The sequence below is a fragment of the Scophthalmus maximus genome, chromosome 2 (assembly GCF_022379125.1).
Source record: "Scophthalmus maximus strain ysfricsl-2021 chromosome 2, ASM2237912v1, whole genome shotgun sequence".
In the NCBI taxonomy this organism is placed as follows: domain Eukaryota; kingdom Metazoa; phylum Chordata; class Actinopteri; order Pleuronectiformes; family Scophthalmidae; genus Scophthalmus; species Scophthalmus maximus.
The window spans coordinates 11,709,169-11,729,521 of record NC_061516.1 but is presented as its reverse complement, the minus strand read 5'-3'; the positions used below and the strand labels follow the sequence as shown (position 1 = coordinate 11,729,521).

Below are 20,353 nucleotides of genomic sequence, written 5' to 3'. Positions count from 1 at the left end.
AATATTCAGGCCAAGCAAGTCGTCACAGTTTCTACAGTTCTCTTGTATTTTCAGGTTTGCCATAGAAAAGTCATAGGCCAGCTAAACGTATCTACTAACTTTGATTAACAAAAGTAAAAAAAACCTGATCCCAAAATCGTGACTGCGTGAGGACCATTGTGCTCGATAGCCTTTGAGCATATAAGAACTTTATTGTGAATTTACGGACAGTTTGATTATTTCCTCTGGCACAAAAGATTTGACTCTAAGGCTCTAAATGGCATCCTCCCAGTTCCCGTTACAATTTGTCTAGATCCATCATCACTCAAACTGCAATCAAGCTAACACTCCTGATATGAGTATTACACAAATATTATCAACTGGACAGTAGGCAGCCTTAAAGAAGACAACATAAAAGTTTAGAACAATGGCTCTTGTAGACTTTTTCAATTTGTGATCTACATTACAAACGTGTAGAATTTCTTGATTTTTGTTTCATTTCCTTAAAACCACTTCCATGAAGTGGTAGGAATATGCTAACTGCTTTTGGGTGGATTCCCCCTTTAAACACTGAACATTACTGGTGGACTGTATTGTGATGTTTATTTTAAGATGTATTTCAGCATCTGTACACACGATCCAGAATTTTCAGAGAGAGATTTCTGGAGTCCTCAAGTTTTTCAGATGACAACAAGATGCTTTCTTAGATACAATGTAAAAGTTGTGAAATAAAAAAAAAACATTACATACATACAAAGTCTCAGCTAGACTAAGGACAATATAATTTTGAATTTGAAGGCAAGAAAATAGGATGTAATATTTCGGAGGGATTTGCATGTTGTTCCACTTTGTTGTTTCTTCGCACGTCTGGCTTGTCTCTCATCAACGAATGGCTATGAGTCCAACATCAATGAGTTTCTGAATCTTCTGAGCAATAACTGGATTCTTTAGGTGGCTGAGGAACAAACGGGAAGAAAACATAATAGATTATTCATGCGTTTCTGTGGATCACTGCTTATCTGCCCAACACTAAGTGAAGGCAGAGACAGAAACGGACACAAAAGTCGGTAAACTTACTCGCTGAGGGCCTGAGGGTCCTTCTGCATTTGCTCGAGGATCATGCGCATGGCTGGGTCGGACATAATCTGCTGCACCTCGGGATCGCCCATTGCCCTTTTCTTCACGTCCTCGGGGCTGTCATTCCTCGTGGTCTGACTGACCATACAGCGCTGCAGGCCTTCGGAGGCTTCCTGAGGTGGAGAAGGGGAATATGGTTAAGACTAGATATAACATTGACACAGACTATTTCAAAATGCCATACTTTTTCAAACTTCTTGATTTGTTTAATAATATATTTTTGTTCCAGTATTTGCTCAAATTTTACTTAAGTGGATTTTCCCCCCTAACGCCATTAATATCAATACATCCTGTTACTACCATGTAACAATACAAAGACACTGTATGTCGCTAGGTGCAACCAAAAAATGTCACCATATGTAAGTTGAGTAGTGATGACATGACTACTCATAAAAATATATATTACACACATCCTGTAATCAATCCTGTAATCAATCCTTTTCAGAAAGGTGATGAATTGTTAAACCTGCTACTTCAAAAACAAATGGTTATGAAGTCACAACAATTCCAAAATACAACAGCAGTATTGTGTAAAATATTAAAACTTCAAACTAATCTTTCCAAATGTCCAATTTTTCTATTGTCATATACACAAAAATATTAATACCATATTGTGTAGGTACCCTTCATGACAAATTAACTCCACTAGACTTCTGAAGGTGGCCCGTAGTGCCAGGAGTGCCAGTGGTACCAGTAGTACCAGACACCAAGGCGTTGGCATCAGATGCTCTAAATACTGTGAGTTGCACCTTGAACTCTTTGTCATGATCATCAAACTATTACTCACAACCTCTTGAACAGTTTTGCAGTGTGGTAGGGCACATTATCCTGCTGAAGGATACAACATGCCATCAGAAAATACAACCGCAACGAAGGGTAGTACTTTGTTTGGGTACTTGAATACCAAGACCCAAGTTTTCCCAGCACTTGGAGCAGAGGACCAGAGTGATCATGGACACTAGGCTGTGCAGCCCCATACAGAGCAAGTTGATATGCTCTGTGTGTTCTGACAACTCTCCATCATGAACAGCATTAAGGTTTTCAGCAATTTGTGTTGCACTATCTGTTCTGTGGGACTGGACAACAGAGGGCCAGCCTTCGTTTCCCATGCGAACCAGTGAGCCTCGGGTTCACCATTCGACCCTCCTTGGACCTCTTCAGTAGGTCCTGACCAATGCAGATCGGAACCAGCCCACAAAGACCTGCTTATGTGGAGAAGCTCTGACCAAGTTGTCCAGCCGTCACAATCTGACCCTTGTAAAAGTTCCTTATAGATCCTTATAAATGAACAGTTTCATGCTTCCAACACATCAACTTCAAGAACAGACTGGGATTTTACAGATATGTTTTCCTGTCATGTTTTCATTTTCAAACTTTGTATGGTAAACCTGTAAAATACCTTTGAGGAAGAGTCAAGATCCAGAGCCTTGTGGTATGCATCCATGGCTTTGGAATAATCTTTCATGGCCTCCAGAGCAGCTCCTTTACGAGTGTAGCCTTTTACTGTGGGCAGATTTATGACGATAGTTGTAAAGTCAGGGTGATTTGTCATCAAGCTAAACTTCAAATTGCTTTTGATAATTTTTGATTGTTCACCATACTAATTATTAATATTATTATATTTTAATATGTGTGTAATATTGTACATTCAAACTTCAATAAAAAATGAAACTTTTTTTAATGAACCAGTATTTTTCAACAAAAATATATTTGAAATCTTAAAATGAAACATTTGCTACTCACTGAAGGCGGGCTCAAGTTTGATGCACGTTTCACAATCCTGACAAAAAATTGTTGTGATGCAATTGTTACAAATTTTATCAATTTAAAAATACATCAACGTATTAATAGAGGTGCTGGGTGAGGAAGAAACGGTACCTTCAGGGCAAGTGGAAACTCCAACAGCTTTGTGTAGCAGGCTGCTCTGTTACTGAAGAGTTTGGCATCGTTGGGGTTTCTCTTGATGGCCTCGCTGTAATGTTTCATTGCTAACGGGTAGTCTCCTATGGGAAGGAAAAGAAAAGTTCAGCTTCTTACAACATCAAAAAAGAAAAACCAGGTTACAATCGACCAAACAGCACAACAGCGATCACACCTTTCTGGAAGGCATCGTTTCCCTTGGTCTTCTCTTCCAGGGCTAAATCTGGGTTGATGTAGGCTATTTTCTCCTGCTCCTTTAATATCTTCTCTGCCTGCACCAGGAAAATTAAAATCAAGATGTGAGTTACATTAACTGTCCACTTGTAAGTCTGTCATAGCTTTAAGTCTGGGATTAAAGAATACTGTCAGTGAAAATGGGAATATCAGCTTGCACTGCACCTGCTGACACTTCTTCAAGACGTCGGGTGTACGATGCTCCGTCAAACTCTTGTTGAAATACTGAACAGCTTCTTTGTATTTGTCCTGCTTGAAGTATGAATTTCCGATCCTGGCCAAGGCCCTAAAACAGATGAGGAGGACAGATGATTAACATGCATCACATCACAGGATCTGACACCGTTCTTGTTTTCTCTGCTAAAAATCTCAAGACAACTCAGAACAAGAGGGCTTTCGCCAGCCTCCTACTGATCGGCGCTCGGGCTCGAATGAGAACTTTTTCCATCCAAGAAAAGGGCAGTTTAGTAGAGTAAGTTTCAATTATATTTATGAAGGGGGGGGGGGGGGGGTTATCACACAAATTATAAATTATTATTACTACTCCATAACAGTCTCCCCCTGCTCATTTTGGGAACTGTTGGGTTTCTCTGTAATAATGTAAGGTCTCGACCTTCCTATGTAAAGTGCCTTGACATAATGTATGTTGTGATTAGCTCTATACAAATAAAATGGATTTAATAATTGAGTAATACACAATCACCTTTGTGCTCTTGGGTAAAATAAAAAGGTAATTTGTGTCTTGATTCAGCATCTCTAGATCATATTTGGACAGTTTGTAGCAAGCGACAGAGAAACACTGCCACCTAGTGGGGTTTGTATACCACAGCTGATTTCTCTTCTGCTTTTCAGTGCTTGTCAGATGATCTAAGAGTTGTGGAGGGGTTCTTCTCTGGCGTAAACATTTACTACGAGTCCCGCAAGAACCCAAATCAACTCTAATCTTCTGCTTTGTTGGTGGGGGTCAGAGGATATGTAGATTCAGTCAAGTACAAACTAAAAAAAAAGTCATTTCAAACTATTGGAAATCATGTGATCTGTAGGAACTCACTTTGCAATTTGTCTGTAGTCTTCTCGGTTCTCTCTGCCGACATCGATGGCCTTCTCACACAGCTCTCGGCACTTCTCAAAATCTCCCTTTTCAAAGTACACAGCTGAAGGATGACAGAGAGGAGCACACATTTACCATGTTAAGTCAAAGTTCAAATGCTAAATGTCATATCAGCTGAGCTAAACTAAAGGAAGACTGTTGGGTCAATCTTTCTGAGTATTTCATAAGTCCGAATGACTCAATGAGCAGCCCAGACTCCCACATCAATTTGAACTTAAAAATTGTCTTGTTTTACAAATAAAATCAAGAATTCATTTTCTAGTGGTCAGCCCACTTGTAGGAACTCATATATCCAACACTTAGAATTCCACAACTACTGCTTTACAATAACAACCAATTACAAAATCTGACTTTTGCTATCCAATTATCTTTCTGGGCAAAGAAAAAGATTCACATTAATTCTGTACTTATCAGATATTCTGTATTATCTGTTTGTATTACACATTTTGTGGGTCCCAGCATATGAAAATGCGTACCTGCTTGATTAGAAATGTATGTCATGTTGGTGGGGTCGTGTTTAATTGCTTCTTCATAGTGTTTCAGCGCCAAATCAAAGTCCTTATTCTTATATGCAGTATTCCCAAGTTCTTTCTCCTTCAAGGCCTGCGGACAAAATGTAAATCTGAGGATTAACGAACCTGAGAACAGTGACTCATTAAAGAAGGCAAAATGGCTGAACATTATGATGAACTGATTTACCTTTCTCTTGTTTTCGGGAAGGTCTTCTTCTTTGGGTGGCGGTGGCTGAGTCTCTTTGGGCTTGGGTGGAGGAGGTGGGGTGGGCTCGTCCTCTTCCTCCATCTCAGAGAGGTTCAGTCCCAGCAGCACGGAGAGAGTGGTCATCACTCTGGGATCCTGTAGCTTTCTGCAAAACAGTCAAACACGTGCATTTCTAAATACCTTAGTATATGGGGCAAAAACACATTTTCCAAAAACACTTTGGTTTGGTATTCTGATGTATGCATTCTATGTATCTTTTGGTCCCGTCAGTATTACGTATGCACAGGATGACTGAGCAATAACACAGAAGATGATGCTTCACAATATCAAACAAATATTTGGAATAAATATATGCAGGCCAATAGATATATATATATATATAATCCAATGTTGTACTGATAATGTACAAAAATATTCCCATAACTTTTTCAGACTTTTTGTGCAACTACTGTGCAAACTACTCAAGGTAGCACACTCTGACCTCAGTCTTTTTGTTTCTCATTCCAGCATTAAGCTATAATTCTTAAGTTTTATGTTAGAAAACAAAACCTTTGAAAATTCACATACGTGCCAAGGTCCGATGGTTTGTTCCTGAGTTGCTCAAGCAGTTCTCTGTAGCTGGGATCAGACAATAATTCACGGGTCCTGGGATCCCCCTCCAGCTTCTGATAAAGGTTGGGCATGGCGAAGGGGTTCATCATTGATTTCTCTGGTGAAAGAAGACGGATGTTATTAGTGTCATTTAAAAGAAGTCTTCTGAATGCCCACCGATCCTGCACTGGAGTTTTATCTCCTCTGTTCCCCATCCTACTTGTCCATTGAATGAATGAAAACCCAAGTGGACTGAGGAAAAAATGAGAACCACAATTTTCTAGGGCTGCAACTAACGATTATTTTCATTCTTGATGACTCTGTCGATTAGTCGTTGGTCCATAAAATGTCATAAGATGGTGAAAAATCTTGATTGTGTTTCCCAAACTCCAAGATGATGTTTTGTTAACACACCAAATATATTTAGTCTACTGTCATAGAGGAGCAGAGAAACCAGAAAATATACACATTAAGAAGCTGAAATCAGAGAATTTTGACTTCTTTCCATAAAAACTACTTGAACCAATTAATGGATTATCACAGTTGGCGATTCATTTTGTAGTAGATTACTTAGCCATTCATCCATTAACTGTTGCAGCTCTACACTCTTCAAATAATAATTCCACTTTGTGTAGATGCTTGTGTAGAAACTTATCCCTAATTCAACAGTATGTACCTGCAAGTCGGGCCTCAATGTTCTGTAAACCCTCTTTTAGCTGCTGATTGTTTGGCTCTTGCCGGAGTCCCTCGTGGTAAGTTCCTTTAGCATCCTCCAGTCGGCCAAGAAATTCCAGAGCTGCAGCTTTGCGGGAGTAGCCCTGGTAGATGAAAATTGAAAGATTATATCTTGCCTTCTCAGTTTTAATCACTACACATCTTGTCAACAGAATAACAGCAGTACATGTCATCTCACCTTGCCCCAGTCAGGCTTGATCTTGATGGTCTGAGAGGCGTCCTGCAGAGCGTTCTCATAGTTGCCTTTCTTGGCGTAGGCAGCTGAGCGGTTACTGAACAGGACATGATTTGAAGGGTCAAGAGCCAAGGCTTCGGTGTAGCACCGAACAGCCTCGTCAATATTTCCTGCACTCAGTGCCTTGTTGCCCTGGTCTTTCAATGCTGAAACCTAGAAGCCGGGAAGATAGAATCATTAAGCACAAAGAGACAAATTCTCATTACTATCAGTCACACGCTCAACATTTTCTATCAGTCTTACACAAATGCACATAATCCTCCGTGTAGGACTGATTAAAGAGAACACATCTTCAGATCATTACAGTAACTTTGTAGCCGTTTCCCCTGACACTGCATACAGTGGTTTAAAGCTCTGTTCAGACAGACAAAGGCAACAAGCACTGATGACGCTTAAATACACGAAGGGAGAGAAAGAAAACATAAGGGAGTGTTCAAATTCTTTGCCAACACCTTGTCAACTTGTTGGTGGCCTGATTCAGTTTGTTATCATTATGTGTATCTACAGTATGTGACACAATCTATTACATGCTGAGCAGAAGGCAGCGCCACTCTGTTCTACAAAGAAGCCCTCCACCTCTCCTTGCATCATTTGACACTTAAAAGGGCAGTTACCATTACCCTGGGTGAAGAATATGGAGTGTTGACTGACATGGCTTTCCCTCCACAATCACCAAACCGAATCAACTCTTAACACCTTCACAATATATGCAAACATAACAGGCAAATTACAGCAACATCACAATCTCCTGTGATGCCGTAATGTGGGACTATGATAATAAATAGCCAGCATGTACTTTCAGTAAAAGTATCAGTTATTAGATGAGTATTGTTACAAGAAAGCGGGTGAGAAAAGTGTAACGTTCCTTTTACAATCCCAACATATTTCACAATTCTTGGCGCTATCAAACACAAAGAGAATGATCCATAGCCATGTGAGCTGCTGCCCATTTGAAAAAAACAAACAAACAGGGCAGTATTCAATGACGTTATGAGAATAAGGGCTATTCAATATGACCAAAATCTCATAGAGGTCATTTTATAACCAAATAATGATAAATACTGTTACTCCTAATGTTGTTGTTGACTGTGTAAATTGGGGTCATGTTAATTAGCAACGGCAGCCATTGCCTCCTTCCAACTTTGTGTTTCTTTGCCATATGGTGTGCTCTGGGCAAAAGCCTCTTGTGACATCTGACTTTGGGGTTCGCTTTGAGCACTCGACAGAACTTTGGTGGCTCTCAGCTGTCACGTCTCTCTCCATACTGTTTGACACGATTCTTGTGTAGATGATAAAAGAGGTTAGTGGGAGCGTGTTTCCTGATTCATGTCAGACTTGCCATTCCCCAATACTAGTCATTGCAACAGAACTAGTCCCTATTTTAGGAATGTAAACAGCCTAGATGCACACTGCGCGCCACAGGAAATGACCTCAAAATGACACCACGGTTGCTGTGCGGACGGACCGATGCGTCAAGCATAAATCCACCATAAGGCACCACAATGTATGCGATATCCACGCAAAGACTGATTTAGGGATGTCCTCAGATTATACTCAAGCAACAGATGAATAAGACCAGAGCTGTTGAGAGAGAGAGAGAGAGTAGCGCAACTCCGTTCACTCCAATGGACCTTTTTTTTCCATCAATGTCGGATCAAGGAGCCTCCCAATAGTTTCCGTGAGTGAGCAGCAGCGCATTAGAGTAGCAGCAGGATGGAGTAGATAGAACCATTTGTGTTAGACGTTTAAACAATCAGCTAGTATATTATCAGCACATCTGAATCAAATCAACATGCAAATTAGAGCATTCAATTATTAATTAGATTTTACTTAAAAAAAAAACATATTGACTAACTACAAAGAGTATCTACATAGTCATATCGGTCTGCTATATTGTAAATTGATACATTTATCGACTACCAAGTTAAAAAAAACGCAGTTCTGTCGCTCTGAATAATGGATGCTAATTGCTATCTGAAGTCTACAGGAGTCATGTGATGTGAAAGCATCTTGGACTTCTGTTGTCGATAATCTCTCTCAAGGGCTCTGAATAAGACTATTTATATCGCTGAGGTCTAGCTGATGAGGCTGATGATGTTGATGATGACTATGATGATGTTGATGATGATACTTTCTTTAGGATGAGCTCATTGGTGTATAATGACATCCAAGCAAACATCTTTTGGTCAGCAGGAAAGCACATATAGCCCAATATCAAAAAAGTCAGTCTATACTAGAGGTTTAATGTTGGCCACATAACGGTGATGGAGATACAGTGAGATTGTTAGGAATCTGCCCCATCTTAAAGTAATTCAATGTTTCTCCTACCAGTGAACTTTTTAATATTTTACATATAATGCCAATCAATTCCTTTATGAGAGCAACTATCATTCATCAAGATGTTATACTATTGATGTAACTATCAGTGTGAAACACTGAATAAATAAAAGGTAAGAAGCAACCTGCAGAAGTTCTTCTGCTCTGTTATCTCGGAGTGACTTAAAAAACAAAAAAACAAAAAAAACCTCCCTCCATGCATCCGCATAATCATACGCAGACACTGCCCCCTTTCGACCCGAGAGGTGCACTACACGTATTGAATCCTATTTTATGGCGTGGCCACAGCTCGGGATAGGAACATCATTTGTTCGATAAAGGGCAGAGGTGCTGTCTGAAATCAGATGAAATACTTGCACCCGCCGGACGCAGAACCTTCGAGAGGACGCGGCAGCTGACGTCGACCCGCGGCCGTATCCATGACAGCGGCGCCGTGCGCGTCCGGAGATTCGTCCGCTCGGAGCGCACGCGACTGAGGATCCAAAAATACCCCCGCAGCATGTGCTGCTGACGGACCGCCGCACTCAGAGCTGTCGGTCCCCACGCCACGCTCCATTAGCACGGTGGAACCGCGGCTCTAATTTGCCCGTCGCCTCGTTAACGTTAGCATCCGCTCTGTCAGCCGATGTTAGCCGTCGAGCGGCGAGAGGCTAACTCGAGATTCACGCGTTACGAGTCTACTGCCGCTGATTCGCGAGGGGCGATAGCGAACTGCTTTGTTGTATCGCGGCGCCGACGAGGGCTGCGGAGGCAGGGAAAGTTCACCGCAGCGGCTGCGGCGAGTTTCGGTCCTACGCGTTAGCTTAACAGTTAGCTAACCTTGTCGGGTGCACCCGGGAACACATGAGCCCACTTAGCCTAGCTCAGGCTTGCACCGTTAGGAGATTCCGTTGAGCTAACTAGCCGCACCGCAGGCTAACACTGTTCAAACCGCCTTGTTTTCGGTCACATCTTCGAACCCGATCGCAGAACATCAGCCGAGCAGCGACGACACATCGCTGCCGAATTGACGCTAAGCAAACTAGCTAGCCGCCTGACATGAGCAAACATTTAGGTCCGGGTGTAAAAAGGGTGGATGACTACAATAACATCCAAATGTGAACTGTAAACAGCGAGACTTGAATAACCCCGGAAAAATGCGTCTGTGTTGTGTAAATATTCATATTTAAAGATAATAAGTGTGAGAAGTTGCAGCACACTCACTTTGTCCATGGTGCAAGCATGAGGTTCCTTCCAGAAACTACTGCGGACTAGCGCCTCCCCCTGAACAGCACGATGGTTGCCAGTTGGGGGCGTGGAAATCCGTAATCGAGGTTCAGAATTCCGTTTCTTATTCCGGGGGACAATATATAGAGCACAAACCGAAACTTCCAGAACATTAAGGAAAAAGCAACAACATCAATGTGTTTCACAACATGTTTTATATGATTATTCAAGCTGTACAGAGGTATATGCAGTGATAGATGAGGTAACTGGATCCAATATTGGAAGGGAGGAGGCAAATCTCGACACCTAAACTTGAAACAATATACAAATCTATATTTCAGATACGTTTTTCATCCTTAAACTTGAGAGTTAGGATTACTGAAGCCAATACAAGCTTGCTTGGACATAAATATTAATAATGTCTTGATTCGTTCATGAATTAACACTGTAAATTGTATGAACTGCTGCTTTTATGGGAACCTTTTTAACTCTTATGATCCCATCACATGCTGTGAACATTAGATACTCGTTATTTAGCATATATGATATCATTATATTGCACAAAATGATAGACCATTTTCATTATATGATGTACAGAAGGTCACTTTTACAAAATGAGGTGAAATGACGGATTCAGGACACAAGAGAAGCCACAATCACAGATCAGCCTTCAGACTCAGACCCACAGAGGCTCACTTTTTCCTCGGCCTCTGCGCACAACAAAGTGCAGAGCTGGTAGTTCTTCAGCCTTGACCTTGTCTCACCTCATAGAATCAACCTGACAAGATGACTGCTGTTCATCCCATAACTTAATCTCCTGAAACACCACAAGGAGTCGAGTGAGGTCACGTATGATCTGAGCATTGCAGCCATACCTGGACTGTGAGAAACTCATAACTCTTGACTGTCTTCGTAACCTATTTTTGTACACTCCAATTTCATTGGGCAGATGAGAATTCTGTGTTTTCCTGTGTCTAAAGGCATCAGGGATGAGTAAAAGGGACTGACAGTTGTATTGAGAACCAGGTTAAAAGTCTCATAGAAGCCCTACTGGCTGTTTTGATCTTATCTCCCTTCTCCACTTTATCAGGGCAGACAAAAAACAAATGTTAGGATAATGCTGTCACACAAATGTACACATATTCAGTGAGTCAGTTTGTGACACTGTTATAATTACACAGGACATTGATTGTTAAAAGGTCTATATCTCCCGCACTGTGCAGTAAAGATGTAAGCCCATTTAAAGTAAAGCTGATAAATGCAACTTTAATATGGTATTCAATATTTCATTTTGAATTGAATGTGCTGAAGGACAGAGCCTGAAAAACAAAAACTGTCCATATATAACTGTCCAAATATTCAGGTTTTGCACTGTAATTGTTAGTGGCAGCCCTATAAAATTACATCAGTGGTGTTAACCCGTTTACTTGTTTCCAGTCCCGTTTTAATTCATTCTGAATCAGATGCATGGATGGAAGACACTTACAGAGCAACTGAAATTGCCAGGTTAGCCCAGACATGATGCTATGAATTAAGGTCAAAACGTTGATCTTGGTTTCATCAGATCGGACAATCATAGACTGAGAGTCCGTTTGCTGCTTTTTGCAAACTTTTAATAAGGAGAGGTTCTTGGTCTACTCTCTTGAGGTCCTTCTCCCTCGATTTTTCAGTTTCCCCCCATGGCCAGGTATAGGAAGTGTCCTAGTTGTTACACAGACACTTCTTCCTCTAAGAATTATGGGCGCCTTTGTGCTCTTGAGAATCTTAAATGCAACATATATTTTTGTAGCCTTTTCAAGATCTTGCCATTTGACTGCCTACAAATTCTATCTCCGAGCTCTGCAGGCCTTTACTTTTGCATTCATGAATAGGTTTTATACTCTGATATGAATGGTTGAATTAATTGACTCCAGTCTCAAAAATGATCAAGAAAAATGGGAGCCACAAAGGCAGTGTTTGAATACTTATGTCAATATGATATTTCAGTGCTTACATCTTAATAACATAATACACTGCTTTAAAATGACACTTGAGTTCACTTGAAACAAACACTTGAATACAAGCGATCACTTTCTGGGATGAGAAGATACAGACAAAGACCTTATGCTTACAGCACATATTATGTTAGCATAGCGTTGGAGGGAAATAATCGTTTTGGTAAACTAGGTTTATAGAGCAAACGTTCATACAGCACATATCAATATCATTTATGCACACACTTCTATACAATGCACTTTTACACTATACATTGAGTGATTTGATGTGTCGGGTGCTATGACAGGGGAGAAAACTCCTGCCACAGTCTGCTTGTCTCCGGGTCAGGGATCTGTATCTGCCTCTAATGTCTGCTCTCTGACAATGGATCTTCACCGGTAGAGTGAGTAATGTAAACGAATCGTCGAGTCTGATCTAATTTACAAGCTCTTCGAATGTAGTCAGTTTGATTCAAAGCCTGAACAGATTTGAAATGCTCTCGAATAAAAAGCAATTCATCGGAATCTCCTCAGAGCCGTCACTAAGACCTCCGAGCTAAACACGGGGACCGCGAAGGCAACACCTGTCACTTGTGGCGCGAGTCTCTTTCCAAGGTGCTGGACTGGAAATATTTGTGTTTTAACTTTTGATAACAAATGCGTCAGTAACTAATATACACTGTTAAAAGTTAAAAAAAAAACGGATTCGTTATCGATTGTTTTTATTTTATCTCAGCATAAAACAGCTAAAACAGCTGTAATGTTTAGGACGTCGTCGCGTCCAACTAGCAAGAGAAGCTACATGAAAGTGTAGCTTGTTGGCTAACTAACCAAGCTAATTAGCCCAGACGTGTTGCTAAACTGACCAGACTCTACAACAAAACACATCCGCTGTCTTAACAAATCTTTACACGGGAGTTAACGGAACCAAGCGAGTGACCGATACTCACCAGGGCGTCGTGCAAAATGTCTTTGTACACTTTTAACATGGTGCATCTCTCCACGTAGCTAACATTTAAAAAAAAAAAGAGCCTGCCACCCGGATGAGCTGCTTTTCTCCCAAGCAGCCACAATGAGGAGACAGGAGAACCAGCCACCCGGGCCAACAGCTGGTCTGTAAAGGAGTTTCTTCATCCATTTGATCCACGTCCACCTTAACAGTAGATTGTGTTGTTTTCCTGCATGTTTACACCCGTGGTCCTCTGCCTCCACCAGGCTGCCTCCCTGTGCCGCTCTTCCACCAGAAGAAGAGGAGCAGGATCCCTCTGACGTCTGCCCCTTCGGTGAATGAATTCTTCTCCCACAGTGAATACGTGGCCAGCAGCAGCTCAGCCACACCTCACGGCCGCACGGCAGCAGGTGAAGCGCTCGGGTCTCTTTGGGTGCCTCACAGCGTTTCAGACACCAGGGGGCAGTGTACCAAAAGAAGCGCGTGAATGAACTTTAAATAATAAGTCATAATCATTTTTTTCCCCCAATGTTGTGGCCTTCAGCAGCGTGACGTGTGCAGCATCTAAATGTCTTTTTAAAGGATCAACTTCTACACGTTGAATGTTAAATGCCTGACTGCTCAAATCACAACCTTGTTTTATAATTGTTTCATCTTGTGGCATTACACAAAGCAAAGGACCGTAAGTATCTCTCTATGAATTGAGACAATCACAGCTTCGGACAGTCGAAGCCGCTGCAATATTTACTACTGCAAATGTAAATTTGGGGGTTCAACATCTTGCCCAAAGATATGCAGAGTGGAGGAGACCGGGGATCAAGCCATCAGCGTTCTGATGAGTGGACAACCTGCTTTTCCCTCAGGTACCATTGGAAGTTACCAGGCCTCAGGTTCGTCTTCGGGGGCTTCACAAAGTGGCCCGTGGAACAGACAGTGTGTCCCCCAATCCACACAGCTCCAGCAGCTTGACAGCAACAGACCTGCTCCCGGACCTGCCCCGAAAATGAGAGCCTATGCACCAATGCCACATCCATACAAAGCTGGAAGCACAAGGTATGTTTTATTGATCGTTAATATGGTACTCAGGTGTTTAACCCATTTTAATAGAATGCAATAATATGGAAAATGCTGGTAAATCCATAATGTCTGACCCACAAGCTGTTTAAGTTGTACTTTTCATTTTGATATATCCAATTATTAGCACAGCTAACCATCCAAACACATGAGAAACAGGTGAAATACATCACTTTGTTTTTAGCAACAACATGCAGCAATCAACTTAAGGTGTTTGAGCCATGATATTACTCTTCTTGGTGAGACACTTTAGATGTTGCATCCCTTCATACTTTATATTTTTCGCTTATTTTTCCACATTTTGGTTATTGCACAGAGGTCTGGGGCAACACATAATATATTTTAGACCCTATGTTAAGCGAGATACTAGACTTTGGACCCAGAACACAGACAACCAGTCCCAAAAGGAATTTCAAAAGATGTAATACTGTTCAAAGGCAGAGGAGGTGAGGATTGTGGGTGGTGTGCAGAGCAGGCGGGCAGAGTTTCTGAGGCAGATGAAGCAGGAGAGGCAAAAAATAAGTCTCAGGTAACGATCACAGAGCACGATCAAGAACAAGGTCAAAGGATCAACTGGCCGAGAGTTTAACCACACGGAAGGTTCAAAACAATCTGGCAACAAGCGGCCAGAGAGTCACTGCCTATATCCAGGAGGGAACGAGTCTGATGCAAATCTGGTGTGCAACTCAACCAGGAAGTCCAAGAAGAGCACGCCCACTGCTGTGCCTGCTGTCACTCACACACACACACACATTCACAAACAAACACAGAAACACACGACACCCTTGTAGAAGTAAAGAAAAAATAATGAAATGTATGTATGGAGTAATAATTAAGTTATGATGTTTGCTATTGGTTAAAATACTTGTATAAAAGTATAATTGATTTGTAAAAGAAAGGAAATCAAAAAAAGGCATGGCCAGCTGTATTTATGTTATTCATATGAAAGGGGCAGGCAATATAAGATTTTTTCTTCTTCCCGCCCTGTTTTCGTTCATGGAGTGTGTATAAGTATAGGTGTTTTGTTTGTTTTGTTAAATTAATATTGGGTTACACTGAAATGAACAAAATTAATTATTATGAAATGAAAACAGGATTTTTATTTTGGTTTCAGCTCTCAGACAGGGCAGCCCAGTTACCCAGCCAGACGGCAGGATTCCAGCTGCAGTGTTACTTCCAACAAATATCCAGCTCCTTCCAGCAGCGAGGGTGTGCAAAACAGGCCGACACCCCACACTGGGTTCTCTCACATGGGTCAGCAGTTGTCTCACAGACAACCCAATCCCACGCCTCAGCATCCCCAGCAGCGCAGACCTCTGCCTCCTCCTGTCCCACCCCTCAGCGAGTCCCCCGCTCGCGTGGTGCAGCCACAAAATAACACCTGGAAATTCACCAACAGCTTTGGACCGCAGAGTTCCACCTTCGATGGCAAAAGGAGCCCAAAACAAACTCAGACTGCACGACCAAATCAAACTAAGGTAGAAATAGATGATATGATAAATATACAGAGATTTTAAAGTTTAGTGACCATGACATATTTTTTTGTGCTCAACAGGAAGCACTTCCAATGAAGCCAGTCTTTGAGAACTCACTAAGGATCCTGACTGCAGTTATTCACGGCATGAGACACTGGAGCCAGTTTAAAGACAAAGTCCCATACCTGTTTGAGATATTTGGTCAGTAGTTAAGGAGTTGGTGCGGTCTTTTCTTTTGAAGCATCATTGATCTGACGGGCTGTGCTCTTCCCTCAGCCACTCTGGACTCTGCGGTTACACTGGGTCGCCACGGAGCCAAGACTTTCCTCATGAGAGATGGAAAGGAGGTCTTGCAGTGCGTCTTTTACGAAAATGTGAGGCCAAAAAAAGTTATCCTCTCGAGAAGAAAAATCCGACGAATGCCATGAACTTTTCCTGAGTTGATCAGACGGCAATGTCAGTTAACATGCTCTGACCCTCCACAGTCTGACAGATTAAACAATGACTTTATTAAATATGATGGATTAGCAATCTGGATGGTGCTTATGATGCAGTTTGGTTATACCATATATTCATTGTACAAGTAAACCTGTTAGGAAACTTAAAAACCTTGAAGAATTACTAAATGGTAGCGTTTTGCAAAAGTATTGTCAATCTAGCATCGTCATCTTACATGCGACGATCTTCCCTTCTGCCTCTTGTCCACCAGGAGCAAGAACTGCCCCGTCTCATCCGTGGCCAAGTCCACCGCTGTGTGGGTAACTACGATCGCGGCAGAGACGTCCTCGTGTGTGTGTCCGTCCGGCCCGGCCTGCCCTCGGAGCTGAGGAACGTCCACGAGACCATCAAAGCATGCGATGCAGAAATGAGGGGACTGGTCAAATCACTCAATGAAATCTGAGCACGAGTTGGGCTTTTTCAGCCACATAAGACTGACGGCAAGACAGTTTACTGCCATATAGATACAGTAACTCATGTTATAGTGTCCCAGTGGTGTTTAAGTTGTGGTTTAAGTTCTTGACCTGTAAGGGGCGATGTTTGTCCTCCTGCAAACAAAGTGCAATTGTATGTGAACGGTTGATGTTGAAGTATTTCACTGTTATAGTTGTTTCATCTATCCGAATTTGTTCACGGAAAGTAAAGCCTCTCTTCTTGTAAGTTCTGAAGTATTTTTTTATTACAAAGAAAAATTTCACAGAACAGCCAACATTGTTTAGGGTTTGAGTCGGGGAAAAGCAAACACGACGGGGTAATATCTCAAAATATATCTTTCAAAAATGGGGGCAGTTAAGAATAACGTGTGATATCAAGTACAGTTAGGTTTATTTACAGTCAAACATCACAATGCGGGAGAAAAAAAACAATAATCTACTCTACCAAAAACACTTTCACCAGTGCTGAGACTACAAACAATGGTTCAACAAATAAGGGGAACAAGTCCAGTGCAGTTACGCCATTCACTCCCACAGCCGAGCACAGTATGAGGTCCAGTACAATACCAACAATTCTTTCCCAACCTGTCAAATGGGGAGACATCATCACAGTCAATTTCTAAATGTCAGGATATGTCATTGTGGGAGCCCGAATTTTCGGAATATTTCGAAGTTTAAACCGTTGGCAGACTCCAAATTGTTAAACACAAATACGCACATGAACACACACTAGAAAAAGGGGAGTCCAGCTTGATTAAATTGGCAGTGTGCAGGGACAGTAGGTGGGAGAAGTAGACAATTTGTCCTCAGAACACGACAGGGAACGGTGCCAGCGCTTCAAAAGGAGACGTGGGTTGGACGGGAACAAAACACACCAACACGTTTGCTTATATGGGGGGTTAATTATTTGAAGCCACGTTTTTGCACAATATGAGTAATGTGTCAGCTCAGCACAGATGACAAAAGGCCAGGAATTAATCTGTTAGCCGCGTGTCACAACCTTTTTAATATAGCGATTCAAGTGATGTAACTCTACAAGATAATTGGAAAAAATATCTCAGGGCATAATTTGAACACAAGTGCACTGCTTCCCCCCCAACTCTCTGTCATTACCTCCAAGGATTACAAGACAATTATATTCCCCCCCACCAGCATATTCTCAGGTTAATGAGATCATACTGCATCAAGTACACGAGAAACACTTCACCTCTGAGAGGAAGAAAAAAATATAACAGGGTAAAAAAAGTGAAATAACAAATCACTTCACACAACAGGACCCACAGTTCTTCAGCAGAAGAAAAAGAAAAAAAGATAATAACCTGATCATTGTATTAAACACTTGTCTTGGTTATGTTAAAAGGCACAAGTTGGTCAGATCACATTTAAAATCTAGATCAATTGTTCTACCATATTAACAAAGCCCATCGTATCATGCATTTTTTTTTGGGACAAAATTCCTACATCTCCCTGCCTTTTGCGATCGCTCATATTTTTTTTCCTGAATTGTAGTTTAGTATTGTGAGTTGCAGGCAAAACAAATTGTTCATGTTCAACAAGCAGGTTACACGACACAAAGGATTCTGGGGGGAAAAGATTAACAAAAGGATGTAGTATCCCAACGTAAACTGTTTTATGAAGCCACCAAATGTTATCAGAATTCACTTTCTTGTTATCTGAAGAGACTTCCATCATTTCCATTTGGTCCTCTTGGCAGGTCCGACGCTGTGTTAATTGTCCTTATCTTCGTGACAGGTTACTGAAAGTGCTGTCGTCGAAAAGTTGAAACATATTCTTGACTCCCGCTGGTTCCCGCTCCCGCTCGCAAGACCGAGAGGCAGAACAAAGTCTGAAGAGCAAAAATCCCCCATAAGCATCAGAGTTCACCTTTCAATTGTTTTTTTTCTCAAAGCTCAAACGTTAGCTCTGTCAAATCGAGACCATGATGGACTCTGTCTGTTAAGAATTGTCTCTCTCTGTGAGTCACAACCTCTTGTCATACTGCCACATGAGCTCATCGTCTCTATCCGCGCAACTTCCAACGTCTGTTTAGGAATGTTGCACACTGAGCGCGGTGACTTGTTTTTTCACAATAGAGGGAGAAAAAACAAAAAAATACATTTATCACATTTAGTTATTACTCTTTGCATCATCTGACAGTCCCCCCCCCCCCCCCCCACAGCTGACATGAAGGAACAGATATACTGGGGGAAAACTTCTGACACGAGGCTCAAAATCATAACCACAGAGTTTTATTGTAACATAAAAACATTCCATTTCAAAGAACTGAATTCGAATTCATGACACAATGATGTAGGAAGACAGTGTTTGTTGCTTCAGTTATCACTGAGGAGGGCTTCCCAGCAGTAAAAATGGGATGCAGGAGTCTCTCCGTGACATCAAGTCCAGGTTAGAGAATGTGGCCGGGAGGGAAAAACAAAAACACAAGACTTCATTTCAATGCACTATAACAGCGTGGGCAAAGGGGTCGGGGACAGCTGCTCTTTCGGTGCATATTTGGCAAAGAAGGGCAAGAAGACCGTGAGCATGACTCCGACGATGGCCAGCATGTAGCCCCAGCCGATCTGGCACTCGCCGGCGTAGTAGATGTCGGCGTCCCCGCAGAAGGACCTCACCAGTGAGGAGTTCAGGCCGAAGGGGTAGACCAGCAGACCGGCGGCCATGATGAACACTGCAGAGGGGGGAAAGAACAAGGCATTAGACCGCGTAAAGAAGAGTAGTTAATCCATGAATTGATTAGCAATCCACCACTAAATTAATCACCAACTATTTTCATAATTGATTACAATCCATTCAAGTATTTTTTTTATGAAAGAAAGAGTCAAAATTCAATGTTTTACGCTTCTTAAATATTAATATTTCCTGGTTTCTTTGCTCCTCTGTGACAGTCAACTAAATATCTTTTGGGTGTGTGGACAAAGCAAAACATCATCTTGGGGGTTTGGGGAACAGGATCAACATTTTTTGACTTATGGACCAAACAACTAATTGATTAATCATCAGAAAAATAAATGACAGATTAATCGATAATGAAAATATACTGTAGGCTGTTGAAGGGAAGGATCTACTGTATTTCAAAGCACGAGCTGAAGAAGATGTCGAGATTCTGAAGTTATAAAATCAGATTTATCAGTCGAATACATGAAACTCTTAAAAGGTGGTCTTCTTCTAGTCGCAGCCATTCAGATAGTTTTTGGTATTATAACTTTCGCTGAGGAGCTTATGTCTTGACCATAGAACTGTACGTAAAGATGGACCAAGCCACCACGTCCGGAATGTGAAGACCAAAACCTCTATCTTCTCAAACGACCCCCAAACTTCTAAACCGGATTATTTGTCATGTTTTACGACAAATAAATAATTTTGACCACTTCTTTTTTCCTTTATATTTCTACTATAAAGCTAGAAAATCAACGGTTACACAACTGTTCCCGCTCTCTCTCTCCTCTTCACTCCTCTCGCCCCGACCGGTCGAGGCAGATGTTTCCGCCCACAACTGAGTCGGGCTCTGTTATTAGAAACGTCCTCCTGTTAAAAGGGAGTTGTAGTTTATCCTCTCTCCACGGACGCCAAGTGCTCGATCACTGTCGGAACTGGTGGGTGTCTCTGTACACTGAACTACGTAAAGTGACTTGAGATAATGTATGTTGTGATTTTTTTGGCGCTATACAAATAAAATTGAGTGGAATTGAACCAGGTGTAGGATTGTTGGCCTTGGCGGCGGTGG

At 41.7% G+C, this 20,353-nt stretch overlaps 3 protein-coding genes across 7 annotated transcripts in view; 1 reads left to right on the top strand and 2 right to left on the bottom strand.

The window, feature by feature from the left end:
* Positions 1-171: 171 nt before the first annotated feature.
* Positions 172-10,328, bottom strand: stip1 (stress-induced phosphoprotein 1). The gene is made up of 14 exons (XM_035624249.2): positions 10,203-10,328; positions 6,606-6,815; positions 6,369-6,510; positions 5,669-5,810; positions 5,081-5,246; positions 4,858-4,984; positions 4,322-4,424; positions 3,436-3,556; positions 3,212-3,308; positions 2,995-3,119; positions 2,860-2,896; positions 2,516-2,619; positions 1,057-1,229; positions 172-934 (listed from the first exon to the last, which is right to left on the bottom strand). The coding sequence occupies exons 1-14, from the start codon at positions 10,209-10,211 to the stop codon at positions 862-864; spliced, it is 1,629 nt and encodes a 542-aa protein (XP_035480142.1). The 5' UTR covers positions 10,212-10,328; the 3' UTR covers positions 172-861.
* A 2,235-nt stretch (positions 10,329-12,563) lies between these two features.
* On the top strand, positions 12,564-16,834 carry LOC118300134 (spermatogenesis-associated protein 22). Of its 4 annotated transcripts, none has more exons than XM_035624253.2 (8): positions 12,564-12,582; positions 13,187-13,290; positions 13,394-13,537; positions 13,991-14,180; positions 15,316-15,679; positions 15,757-15,877; positions 15,953-16,050; positions 16,386-16,834. In XM_035624253.2, the coding sequence occupies exons 2-8, from the start codon at positions 13,251-13,253 to the stop codon at positions 16,575-16,577; spliced, it is 1,149 nt and encodes a 382-aa protein (XP_035480146.1). In that variant the 5' UTR covers positions 12,564-12,582; positions 13,187-13,250; the 3' UTR covers positions 16,578-16,834. The 4 variants fall into 4 exon arrangements, with proteins under 4 accessions (XP_035480146.1, XP_035480145.1, XP_047193196.1 ...); XM_035624252.2 differs by lacking the exon at positions 12,564-12,582 and adding an exon at positions 12,659-13,091; XM_035624250.2 differs by lacking the exon at positions 12,564-12,582 and adding an exon at positions 12,670-12,793.
* The window catches only part of LOC118300135 (transmembrane protein 211), a 90,011-nt gene continuing 86,489 nt past the window's right edge, over positions 16,832-20,353 (bottom strand). Inside the window, exon 3 of one of the 2 annotated variants that reach the window (XM_035624254.2) lies at positions 16,832-19,297. In XM_035624254.2, the coding sequence (XP_035480147.1) occupies positions 19,071-19,297 (227 nt within the window). In that variant the 3' untranslated portion in view covers positions 16,832-19,070. The remainder of the gene's footprint in view (positions 19,298-20,353) is intronic. The other variant, XM_035624255.2, reaches the window with a different exon arrangement.

Bases quoted from the DNA above. Each gene is read 5' to 3' on its own strand.
- LOC118300134 (XM_035624253.2), top strand. From the start codon at position 13,251: ATGAGGAGACAGGAGAACCAGCCACCCGGGCCAACAGCTG. The intron at 15,680-15,756 runs GTAGAAATAGAT...TGTGCTCAACAG, and splicing joins CACGACCAAATCAAACTAAG to GAAGCACTTCCAATGAAGCC. The intron at 15,878-15,952 runs GTCAGTAGTTAA...CTCTTCCCTCAG, and splicing joins ATACCTGTTTGAGATATTTG to CCACTCTGGACTCTGCGGTT.
- stip1 (XM_035624249.2), bottom strand. The intron at 5,247-5,668 runs GTATGTGAATTT...ACTGTTTTGCAG, and splicing joins AAACCATCGGACCTTGGCAC to AAAGCTACAGGATCCCAGAG. The intron at 4,425-4,857 runs GTACGCATTTTC...GTCATCCTTCAG, and splicing joins ATACATTTCTAATCAAGCAG to CTGTGTACTTTGAAAAGGGA.